At 33.2% G+C, this 12,315-nt stretch overlaps 1 protein-coding gene across 4 annotated transcripts in view; it reads left to right on the forward strand.

Moving 5' to 3' along the window:
* The window catches only part of ATG10 (autophagy related 10), a 316,201-nt gene that overhangs the window by 219,162 nt on the left and 84,724 nt on the right, over positions 1-12,315 (forward strand). Inside the window, exon 6 of one of the 4 annotated variants that reach the window (XM_031967139.1) lies at positions 5,017-5,208. The exons of the other annotated variants lie outside the window; for them this stretch is intronic. Coding sequence (XP_031822999.1) covers positions 5,017-5,021 — 5 coding nt within the window. The 3' untranslated portion in view covers positions 5,022-5,208. Of the gene's footprint in view, positions 1-5,016; positions 5,209-12,315 lie in introns of those variants that run through there. 4 annotated transcript variants of the gene reach the window in all.

The following is a 12,315-nucleotide window of genomic DNA, read 5'->3' on the forward strand; positions in this document are numbered from 1 at the left end:
AAAGGTGATGTGAAAATGATGAGAAGCTTTGTAAAAGAAATGGTTTCATATACCATTATATCCAACAGGAAAATATAAATATATTTATTTAAATTAATATTTGTGTTTAAAAAGAAAATTAATTCCATTAGTTTTTATAGTGGGCAAAGAATGGAAAAAAACACAGTTGGTATGTTAGATGATATTTACTTAGATAGATACTATTTTAAGATATTTCATGTATGCCAATAATATTTCTTTAAACAAGAAAATCTAGTCAAAATCATGCAAACAAAGTGGAATATGAATTTTGGCAGATAAAAAAGAAAATCAGGGTATTAAGCTGAAATTTCAGAAGCAGACAGTAAAAGATAACAAGAAAAACATGAAAAGCGATTAAATATAGTATAGAATACTTTCAGAATGTAAGATCTAAATAGCTCATTGGAGATATGAAAATTAATTATTTATTGAACCATGTAGATTTAAGAAATATCATGGAAAATTGAAAATTCTTTGAAAATAGAAATTACTTTATTCTTTATTTGCGTATCTCTAGTGACTCTTGGTCACTAGTAGGACTTAATAAATGCTTGTGGGTTAATTAATTAATAATATTGTCTGAAAGCAAATAAAATGGCTAGAGTAGAAAAGGTAAATTGAGAAAAGTGTAAAAAGAAATATGGTGAAATAACAAAGTATAGGAAAAAAAACAATAAATATTCATCAAGCATTTACTATGGACAAAGCCATGCAATTGAAACTGGAAGATACAAAATGGATATGATACTGTTTACCTGTCTTGATGTTACTTCTTGTTTAGTAGAGGGATATAACACATATCAAGTTAAATAGCATACAAAATGCAAAACAAAAAACAAAACTATAAGACAAATGTATAATATGAAACTCAAGAAGAGAAAGCTCATTACCAGCAAGGAAGAAAAGGAAAAGGTCTCATGGAGAATGTGGTTTTTGAGTCCTTTAAATGTTGGGTTTTCATATACTTTAACATATTTAGCATATATTGGTCTACCTACCATCTAGGGGAGGAGGTGAGAGGAAGGAAGGGAAGAGTTGGAACAGAAGGTTTTGCAAGAGTCAATGCTGAAAAATTACCCATGCATATATCTTGAAATTAAAAACTATCATAAAAAATAATAAAACTTTGCTAAGACTAAAAAATAAATAAATAAATAGATAAATAAATGTTGGGTTTCTTTTAGAAATTGAAAGCAAATAGTATTCCAGACAGGAAATAATGGGAACATAGAGGTGGTAAGCATGAGTTCTGTAACAAAAATAACAAAGTCTAGTTTAGTATAAGCATAAAATATATAGTATATAAAATAAAGGTGTACCTATAGGGTGGTATGAAATTGTAGCTAGCTTTAAATGTCATATCAATGACTTTACTCCACAGGCAATGAAGTCATTGAAAGATTTTGAAGAGGATTATCATATGACTATATAGCTTCATAAAAATGTACAGAAATGTTGTTCTGGAAAGATTAGAAAATTAAAAGTAAAGATTTCTTCTATTTGAATAGAACAGGTAGGTATTATTAGTGAGGGCCTAAGTTAGGCTGACAACAGTGGAAATATAGAAAAGATGTAAGTTATTGTGAAGATGTAATCAACTATAGTTGATAACTAATTGGATAAAAAGGATGTAGAGGAAAAGTCAAAATTAACACCAAGGTTCTAAACATGGGAAATCAGATGAACTGAGTGTTGATGTCACTAGTAGAAATACCCTGTATTGGTAAAGATGAAAACAGCAATAGGTTTGGATAGAATCAGAGGTTTGGATTCAATTTAACACAATCTTTTTCAGAAGGCCTTTCTCAGTTTTCCCTTTCTACTCCCTACTTCTTTACCCTCTAAGGGTACCTTCTTTCTACTTTATGTATCTTGAATATAATTATTTTTGAATATTCTGTCTCTCACCTTCTGTTCCTACCATTAGTCAATCAACAAATACTAATTAAGTGCCAAATACAAGGAACACAAAGAAATGCAAGATATCCCTTGATCTCAAAGAGCTCAAAGTCTAATAAGAGAGACAACATGTGAACAAGGTACATATAAGTTAAATCAGAAAACAATCAACAGATGAAAAACACTAGGATTAGGGGGATTGGAAAAGTCTTTCCGGAAAAGGTGAGGATCAAATGTAAATTTCTTTTTGGGGCATTTAAATTTCTTTATAATCTGGCTTCTTCGTATCTTTCCAGTCTTCTTATGCATTATTCTCTTATAAATTGTGCTGTACATCCCTACTGATCTCTATGCTTTTGATTTGCCTGTCACTTGTGATTGGAGTTGAGTTCATCTCACTTTTGTTTCTTTCTATCCCTGGTTTCCTTCTAAACTCAGCTCAAACTTCCCCATCTTCTTTAAGCCTTTGCTGACTTCCCCTCAGGTGTAGTATATATCTCCCCAAAACTATTTTTGGTTTACATATTGAATTCCCCAGGTTCAGGGATATTCCTTGGAATCAAACTGCTCAAATTATAGCCCTCACTCCTTTGCCACTCTTTATCTTTAACAATCAGTAAAATTCTGAAATCTTACTCACATCAGGATTGAATTCAATAGGCAACCCTACATATATATCATCAAGGGTATAACACTATCCAAAATCTATAAAGAAATAAGGAGGGAGGTATGGGCGAATGGGGAAGCAAAGGATGAGGAAAGAAGACAAGGAAAGAATCCTTGGATGGGGGGAAATTAAACATTAGCAAGGCAAGTTATAGAGGAGATTTTAATTAAGAAGTCAGCAGGAATAGGAAAGGGGTGTGTGTGTGTGTGAATGTGTAAATGTGTGGATGTATGTATATATTCATATACGTATACATAAATATTATCTTAACTATGTTGCTTGGGGGTGGGGGAGATGAAAGGTGGAAAAAAAGAATAAAGTAAATAAGTGTGTGAAGCAGAAAATGAAAGAATTATTTACAAGGAAGTAAAGAAAAAATGGAAATTCATGAATATAATTATAATTTTTTCTATTAATGTATATACTTTCTTGAGCTGGAAATATGTTATATGGCTTGAATTCTCCCTGATGTTCTGTTGGGCAAAAACAATGTTCTTTTTTGTTTTGCTTTATTTTGTTTTGTATCCCTTTTCTGTTTTTTTTTTTTCTTACTCTATTTTTTCAAATAAAAAAAAAAAAGAAAAAAAAAAAAGAAAGTGAGGCCCAGAGGATGATTTGGCCAACATCAGACCTGGTCAGCCCTTATTGAGAGTCAACATGAGATTTTCAAATGTTATTTCTTTTGGGGGTTGAAAACTCCCAAATGTTTGTTCCCCTTACAAAGCCTTTCTTTTTGTGGCATTCATAGAAATTATACAGAAAGGAACATTGTTGTTTAACTTCTTATGCTTTGGATTTTGCTAATATGACAGTTTCATGGTATAGTTAATTCATTCATCTTTCTGGTGATCAAAGTGGATTTCATTGGATGGTACCATGGAAGAGGTGAGCACATAGCACATTGATCCTAAAATATGAGAACTTGGCATTTGAACTCTGGCTTGAGAGTCAGAGGACCTGAAATTTCAAACCATGGTTGTGCCACTTCCTTGTGGGACCCCAAGAAGGTCCCTTAACCTCTCTATGTCTCATTTTGTGCATCTGTAATTAGGAGTTGATAACAGTCCCTTTCTGATCTGTCTCTGATTTAGTTATACTCTTCATTAGCCTATCTTGTTATGTTTAGATCAAATTTATTTACACATTGGCTTACTTTCAACATGAATTAAGAGTCAAATATTTGTATTGTTTTTTGCCATTGTGGCACAACATTCCTGATGTCCTATAATCATTGGATTATAGTTGGGGCAGAAAGAGGCAAATTATTAACTTGGGCTTAATTGAGACTAGAAAATATAAGTGGATTCTTTTGACAAAAATGGAGAACTGAAAGGTCCTAGTGAGGCCAGCTTCCTTGAAAAACACCACCAACAATAAACTAGGTGAAACAAAAGTTCAAAAAGAAAATAGAAAGATGCCATTGTTCATTATAAGAGTCAATTTTTTTTTTGTTTCAATGTTTTCTTTTTTTTAGATTTTATTTTATTTTTTAAAGCTTTTTATTTTTCAAAACAAATGCATGAATAATTATTTGACATTAACTCTTGCAAAACCTTGTATTCCAATTTTCTCCCCTTCCCTGAGCCCCTCCTCTAGATGGGAAATAGTCCAATGTATGTTAAACATGGTAGAAATATATGTTAAATCCAATACACACACACACATGCACACACACACACACACACACACACACACACAGTTAACTAGCTAGCTAGAAAATCAAATCAAACCAGAAAAAAAATGCAAGCAAACAACAACAAAAAGAGTGAAAATGTTATACTGTGATCCACACTCATGTCCCACAGTCCTATCTCTCTGGAAAGACCAGGCTTCTCTGAAATCATCCTGCTGATTGTTTCTTATAGAACAATAATATACCATAACTTGTTCGACTGTTCTCCAACTGGTGGGCATCCACTCAATTTCCAATTATAAGACAGTCAGTCATTTAACATAACTTAATGAAAGGAAAATTGAAGGGAATATATGATTCTGGGTTTTGAAAGCAAGTATATTTTATGATTCCATTTCAGTTATCCTCACTTCATGTCAGTATCACACTGCCAGAACCAGAAGATAATTTCTATTTTCATTTTACAGATAAGAAAACTGAGGTCCACTAGTTTGTGTTTCTCTCTAGTTCACATCCTTATTTTAGGACAGAGCCAGGATTTGGAGGATAGCACAGTCAGATTTAAAGATGGCAGATGCTATGATTCACATTGAATTTTATTCATCAATTTGTAAATAACCATGATAATATAAATGTTTCACTTGATATTATTTGAGGACAAAAAAAATGTGTTGAGCATTTCAGAGTACAGAATTGTACATGCAGCAAATCACTTTAACTAAACTGTATTTTTGATATGATCTTATCTACCATATTCTCAGTTGCTTGAAACAATCCTCTTTCATTTTCTCTTTAGATTAGGTGTAGGTCAGATCTTGAAGCAAATTTCAGCAAATAGCTGAAAGGAGAAAGAGAGAGAGAGAGAGAGAGAGAGAGAAGAAGAAGAAGAAGAAGAAGAAGGAGGAGGAGGAGGAAGAGGGAAATACATTTAGCAATTGTTAACTGTGGGAAAAAAATTTGAAGTAAGTTTCTTTGATAAAGGCCTCATTTCTCAAATATATAGAAAACAGTCAAATTTATAAAAACAAGAGCCATTCCCCAGTTGGTAAATGATCAAAAGATAAAAAGTTTTCAAATGAAATAGTAAAAGCTATCTGTAACCATATTTTTAAAAATGCTGTAACTCACTACTGATTGGAGAAATGCAAATTAAAATAATACTGAGATACTCTCTCATACTTACAAGATTGGCTAATAGAACAGAAAAGGAAAATGACAAATGTTGGAGAGGATGTGGGAAAAATGAGACATTGTTATTGATGTTGTGGTTCAACTATTCTGTAGAACAATTTAGAACTATGCTCCAAAGGCTATAAAACCACATATACCCTTTGACTTAGCACTACCACTATTATGTCTATTCAAAGAGAGATAAAAAGCAAAAAGAAAAAGAATACACACACACACATACACACACACACATGAATATTTATAGCAGTGTTTTTCTGGTGGTAAAGAACTGAAAATTGAGGGGATGCCTATTAATTGGGGAATGGCTGAACAAACTGTGGTATAAGATTGTAACAGAATACTATTGTGCTATAAGAAATGATGAGTAGAATGATCTTAGAAAAACCTATAAAGACTTACATAAATTGATGCAAAGTGAAATGTACTATGTACATAGTAACAACAGTATTGTAAGATGATCAGCTGTGAATGACTTAGCTGTTCTCAGCAATACAATGATCCAAACAACTCTGAAAGACTTATGATGATAAATGCTATCCATATCCAGAAAAAAGCTGATGGTGTCTGAATGCACATTTTTGGCATACATTTTTTCTTTTACTTTATTTTTCTTGAGTTTTTTTTCTTTCACAGCATGATTTACATGGAAATATGTTTTGTATGACTACACATATTTAACTATATGGAACTGTTTGTCTTCTCAGTGAGGTGAGTGGGGAGAAAGGAAGGGAAAGAATTTGGAACTCAAAGTTTTTTTTAATGAATATTAAAATTATTTTTACATGTAATTGGGGAAAAAATAAAATATTAAGTAAAATTTTAAAATAAATTTGTAAAAATAAAAAAAAAATAATAGTAACTACAAAATTTTCTCCCCATAAACCTGGGGTACACTCTCCCACAAATATAGTGTCAGTAGAAAATGTGAGTATAAATTTAAGCACACTGTTATTGAGGTAGAAATATAGGAAACACATGGCCAGCTCCGTAGGTCTAAGGCCCCTGTTGTCTTTTTCTTGACCTCACATTATTCCCTAGTGAGAGTAGCATCTCTGGTAGGCAATTTACTCAAATGGACTTCCTGGGTCTGCTCAACTCTCCTTTACCAGTTCTATTTGTTTTTTTTTTTTCTCTCTGTTCATAAAGGTCACATCCCTTGAGGCTGATGCCTTTCCCCAGCTATCTATGTCTACAAGTCCTTAGGGAATGTGTGCCATTTTTCTTTTAAAAATTGCCGAGTGGAAATTATTTTCAAATTCCATCAAACAGAATTCCTTCACACTCCATAGGGTAATAATTTTATAGATTTAGTGTGCATGACACCTTATTATCTGCTTCTTCATTAATTGAACTGGAGAGGCTGGACAGTGCAAGTCAGGTTACATTTCTTACATTATATTAATATTTACATATTTACATATATACCTGTTATCTCCCCTATTAGGATAGTCTCTTTAAGAGCAGAAACTCTTTCAGTTTTATTCTTATATGTCTAGATGAATAAATGTTTGTTGATTGATTGATTACCTATTTAACAAAGGTATAGCTTGTCATCCAATTTGGCTGGAATATATTGTTTCTGATACAAAGCTCGTTATCCTTCTCCATAAATGTACCCACTTTCCTAACTTTTTTATTTCTGTTAGATACCAACATTCTTCCAGTCATCTAGCTTTTTAACTAAAAGCCATCCTGGACTCTTCATTTATTTCATTCCTCATATCCAATCAGTTTCCAAGTCTTATAGCTATTATACCTTTGAACATTTCTTGTATCTCTCCCTTCTCTCTACTCACTCTACAGGTACAATTCCAGAACCTCATTAATTCTTTCCTGGCATATTTCAATAGTGCCTTCAGATTGGCTCCCCTACATTCAGTCTTTCCTCTCTCCAATTCATCCTTCCCAAGGTTTCCAGGTTGGTATTACTAAAGTACTAAAACAGTTACACCATTCCTTTGCTCAAAAGGTTTCCAGTAATTTTTCATTTCCTTTAGGTTAAAATAAAGCATTTAAATTTAAATTCCTTCATTATCTTTCAATAATTTTATTCCAGTCTGATTACACATTACTTCCCCTTAGGCACTTAATGTTCCAGGAAAAAGCAGTTTTTTTTTTGATCTGCTTGCTGTTCCCCATAAACAACATTACATTCCTCATCTCAAATGTCTTGCCTCCTCATCTCCCATCTGTTTCTTCAAATCCCTAACTCCCTTCAAGGCTCAACTCCAGTGCCACCTCCTTCAAGAAGCCTTTCTTGATTCCTCTGGCCCCTGAATATTTATTTTTTATTTATATATGTATGTATTGATGTAGGTGTATATGTGTGTAATTTACTTAGAAAAGTATGTCATAGTATAAATATACATCTATAATTAATATTCAGATAATATAATAGTTTTTTTATTTATGTGAGCAGAAATAAATTACTAAAGTTTGGGTTTTTGAATGAATATTTATGCCATTGAACTTCTAACATTAAGTCCTAAAACACTGCAAGGTAAATGAAATTCATAGTTATTCAAAAGATTTTGGTGTAATTATCCATATAAAAAAAGCCAAATGGAAAAGAATTTCAGTTGTCCAGACTATGATATGCAGTTAGGCAGATAGCTTATTATGTTAGTTTATATATGTGTGTGTGTATATATACACATATATACACACATACATATATGTATGCATATATATATCGATCAGTCAGTGGGCCAGTAAAACATATTACCCCATTAGCCATATTGCAAAAAAGAAAAAGGAAAACAAAACAAAGGAAAAAAAGAAATGAAAAAAGCATGCTTCAGTCTGCACTCAGAATTCATCCATTCTCTGGAGGTGGATAGCATTTTTCATCATGGTACTTTGGATATGTCTTAGATCATTGTCTTAATCAGAGTAGCTAAATCTCATATACTTACAATATCACTGTTAACTGAGTATAATTATCTCCTGGTTCTTTTTACTTTACTTTAATTTTGTTGATATGGCACTATTCAGGTAGAATTGTCATTTTATGATGTTGTTTCAGTCTATCTCTGAGCAATCAACATTTTCCATTGTTGATGGAGAAATATTTTTCTGAAAAAAAAAATTTTCTAATTGGGTTCATAAGAACCTTTGGGTCCCTCTTTAAATGAATTTAGATGAGATTGAGCTTCCAACAATTTTCTGCTCTAACATCATTTTCCCCTCCATTTTAAAGACTCTTCCTTATACACTTCTTTTTTACATATAATAATTTCCCCCTTTCTTTCTGCCTTTATCCCTTCTCCCAGTACACTTTTATTTCTCAACCTATTAAATATTTTGAGATCATATCAATAAAACTCACTCTTCTTTTATGACCTCTATGTAGAGTCCGTCTAACTACTCTAAATATTGATAAAGTTCTTAAGAGTTACATGTATCATCTTTTCATATGTGAATACAAACTACTTAATAGTATCAAGTTCCTAATTGTGAAGGTTTTCTGGAGGCAGCCTTAGTTTCAGTTATAATCGAATAATTACTCCAAAATGCACACAGCTGGTAAAAATGCAAACGTTTATTTCTCCTTCCAAATTAGCCCGGTTAGCCCAGAGACCTATCTCTCTGCTTGAGCTCTTGCAGCTTTGTCCTTGGCTTTTGTCTCTGCTTTCTTCAGCCTCCAGCCAGCACCAAGGTAGAAGATGCAATGAATCTCTTGCCTCGAAGATAGGGCTTGTGGGTTCCAAGAGCTCTCTCCGACTCCAAGTAAAACTCTCTCGAGCTCCCAGAGTTTCTAGTAACTCCTCAAGTAACTGACTCGAGTAAGTACCTCCAGTAAGTACCTCCAGTAAGTCCCCAAGCTCCAAGAGCTCCCTCTATATATGTGATCTCCCAAAGGTTAACTCCGCCTTCTGGAGGGAGAGGGATTCTGGGTTATCTCCCAGAGTGCAAAATCCTAACCCTGAACTCTCCCAAAGTGTGAACTCCATTTGAGTACTTAGATACTTATGAGCTCTCTAAAGGTGTGAACACAAGCATTGTTCTATCAGTTCCACTTAGTACCTAGTTTCAAGTTCTGGCCCAAAATATCTCTTTCTAAGATCAAATCAATCACACTGAACCATGCCAAACCAGATAACTATTGTCTCTATCAACTCCAATGTCTTAACACTGTAAAGATTCCAACACCTAATGATTTCTCTTTCATGTTTACTTTTTTAGTCTCCTCTTGTGTCTTATATTTTGAAGTCAAATTTTCTATTTAGCTCTGGTCTTTTTATCAGATATGCTTGAAAGTCCTCTATTTTATTAAAAACAAATTTTTCCCTGAAGGATTATACTAAATTTTGCTGGTTATGTTATTCTTGGTTGTAATCCTTGCTTTTTTGCTTTCTATAATGTCATATTCTAAACTTTCCACTTCTTTATCATGGTAGTTTCTAGATCTTGTGTTATTATGATTTGATTTGTTCCTGATTGTGATCCTGATTTGAATGGTTTCTTTATGGTTGCTTAATATACTTTTTCTTTGATCTGAGAGTTCTGGAATTTGACTATGATATTCTTGGGAGTTTCATTTGGGATGCTTTCAGGAGTTAATAATTAAATTCTCAAAATTTCTATTTTAATCTCTAATTATAGGATATTGGACAGTTTTCCTTGATAATTTCTTTAAAATTATGTCTAGGCCCTTCCTTTGATCATGGCTTTCAGGCAGTCCAGTTATTCTAAAACTATCACTTCAATCTATTTTTCAAGCCTGTTGTTTTTCTGATGAAATATTTAGATTTTCTTCTCTTTTTTGTTCTTTGGCTTTGTTTTATTGTTTTTTGATGTCTCATAGCATCATTAGCTTCTATTTATCCAATTCTAATTTTTAAGTAATTCTTTTAAAGAATTTTTAGTAAGCTTTTGTACATCTTTTTCCTTTTGTTCAATTCTATTTTTCAAGGAACTAGTTTCATCTGTTAAATTTGTGTCTTTTTTATTATTTGGCCAATTTTTTAAGCTGTTATTTTTCTTAATATTTTTGTGCCTTTTTTTTTACCAAGTTATTAATTGCCTTTTCATAATTATTTAGAATCACTTTAATTTCATTACTTTCCAAATTTTTTCCCTCCCACTCTTATTTGATTTTTAAAATAATTTAAAGGTATTCCAAGCTTTCTTGTTGGATTTGTGCCCAATTCACTTTTATTTTTCCCTTTGAGGCTCCTTTTGTAGTTATTTGGATGTTGTTTTCTTCTGAGTTTGTGTCTCAATCTTCCATGTCACCATAATAGATTCTTATGATTGGGTTCTTTTTTCTTCTTTGCTCATTTTTCCAACCTGTTCCTTGACTTTGAACTTTGTTAAAGTTGGGCCATGTTCTGCCGATTTGGGGAGCAGTGACCCCCACCAGCTCTGTTGGTCTGTGATCTGGTCCTTACCCAGGAAAGTGCTTACGTTATCCCTTTTTGTTACAAGTGTTACTGTTTCTCTGAGGCCCTGCTCCCTTGGGACCAAAAACACTTCTTTGCCTTGGAATGATGACCTCGAAGTGAATATAGACAATGGAGTTACAAAACAATACCCTTCTGTGCCCAATGCCCAGAGCCAGGGCAAAGGCTTTCTGAAGTTACATGATCCTTGGCTGCCTCTGGCCTAGGAGCTCAAGAAGCTGCTTCTGGTGCTGTTCTGGTGTCGCTGCCACATTGACTCTAGGCCAGCATGGACCTCCTAAGTGGTCTTAGATTCATTTGGACCTTTTGTTGGCTCTGCTGCTTCAGAATCCTATGTGAGGCATTATTTTAGAGTTCTTCAGAGGAGAATATTGTAGATCTTGATAGTAATATTTCCTCCACTTTATTGTGTTGGTTCCAGCCCAGAGTGTTACTGTCTTCAAAGAACTGAAAATGGAAGTCATGCTTTAAGCAGTAAAGGTGCAGCATGGCTTGGGGAGTCACCCTGCAAGGTACATGACTGGAAAGGAAAGTGGATCAGTCACGTAGTCAGAGTGAAGCATAACCAATAAACAGCCCTTAATGTTGTACTGGTCTCTACACATGTCAGGAGAACCATCACCTTGGTGAGACCTCTGAAAAGGACCTGTGGGTGATAAGGACAAAAGACAGACTGAGAAGGCAAGGGTGACTTGCAGTCTAAACCATTACAGAAGATGCCACGAGATTTGAGATTCATCAAAATATTGATTATTCCTCATAAGAACTGTTGAAAAGACACAATCTATTTTGTGAGAATCCATATATACGTTTGTCTTGACCAGAGTATTATTCTTAAAAAGATTTATTCTCATTTCTTTAGGCTTTCATTAATCTTCAGGATAATACTAGTAAAATATCTCATGCTGTTACTGAAACTAAGATATCTCATGCTGTCATGAAAACTAAGAACCCTGAGGAATTTAATTAGGAAAACTGCAATTTTTTTGAGGAATATATAGATTAGTTGACATGTAGGTTATTATTCAATTGATATAAAAATGTTAAATACTAAAAGTATTGCCAAAATTGTACTTTTTAATTCTTCTTTTTATTTTAATAACATGTTCCATTCTCCTTGTCATGTGAGTTTTAGGTATTGATAGAGAATTTCTTGAATCTTCATGGATACTCTATAATTTTGGGGTAAAAAAGACCTCTCTTGGCTACATTGTGGTATCTTGGTACCCCCAAGAATCCCTATGGGCAACTTAAAATTAATAAGGTTCCAACTAAATTTAGATAGCACTTTTATTTTGTTTTGTTCTTAAAAGTGGTTAATTTTCACTCAGAAGTAGGAATTTTTCTTGGAAGTGAAGTACATTAAAAATCAACCCATCAAAGCCAGAGAGTCAATTGATTACTTTCCTGTCTGTTCTAACTTTGTTCAGAGAAAATGGAGCACCAATTAACATAGCTCGAGGTTTCTGATTTTGTAAACACTGAACTACATATCTGTC

The sequence above is a fragment of the Sarcophilus harrisii genome, chromosome 1 (assembly GCF_902635505.1).
Source record: "Sarcophilus harrisii chromosome 1, mSarHar1.11, whole genome shotgun sequence".
In the NCBI taxonomy this organism is placed as follows: Eukaryota; Metazoa; Chordata; class Mammalia; order Dasyuromorphia; family Dasyuridae; genus Sarcophilus; species Sarcophilus harrisii.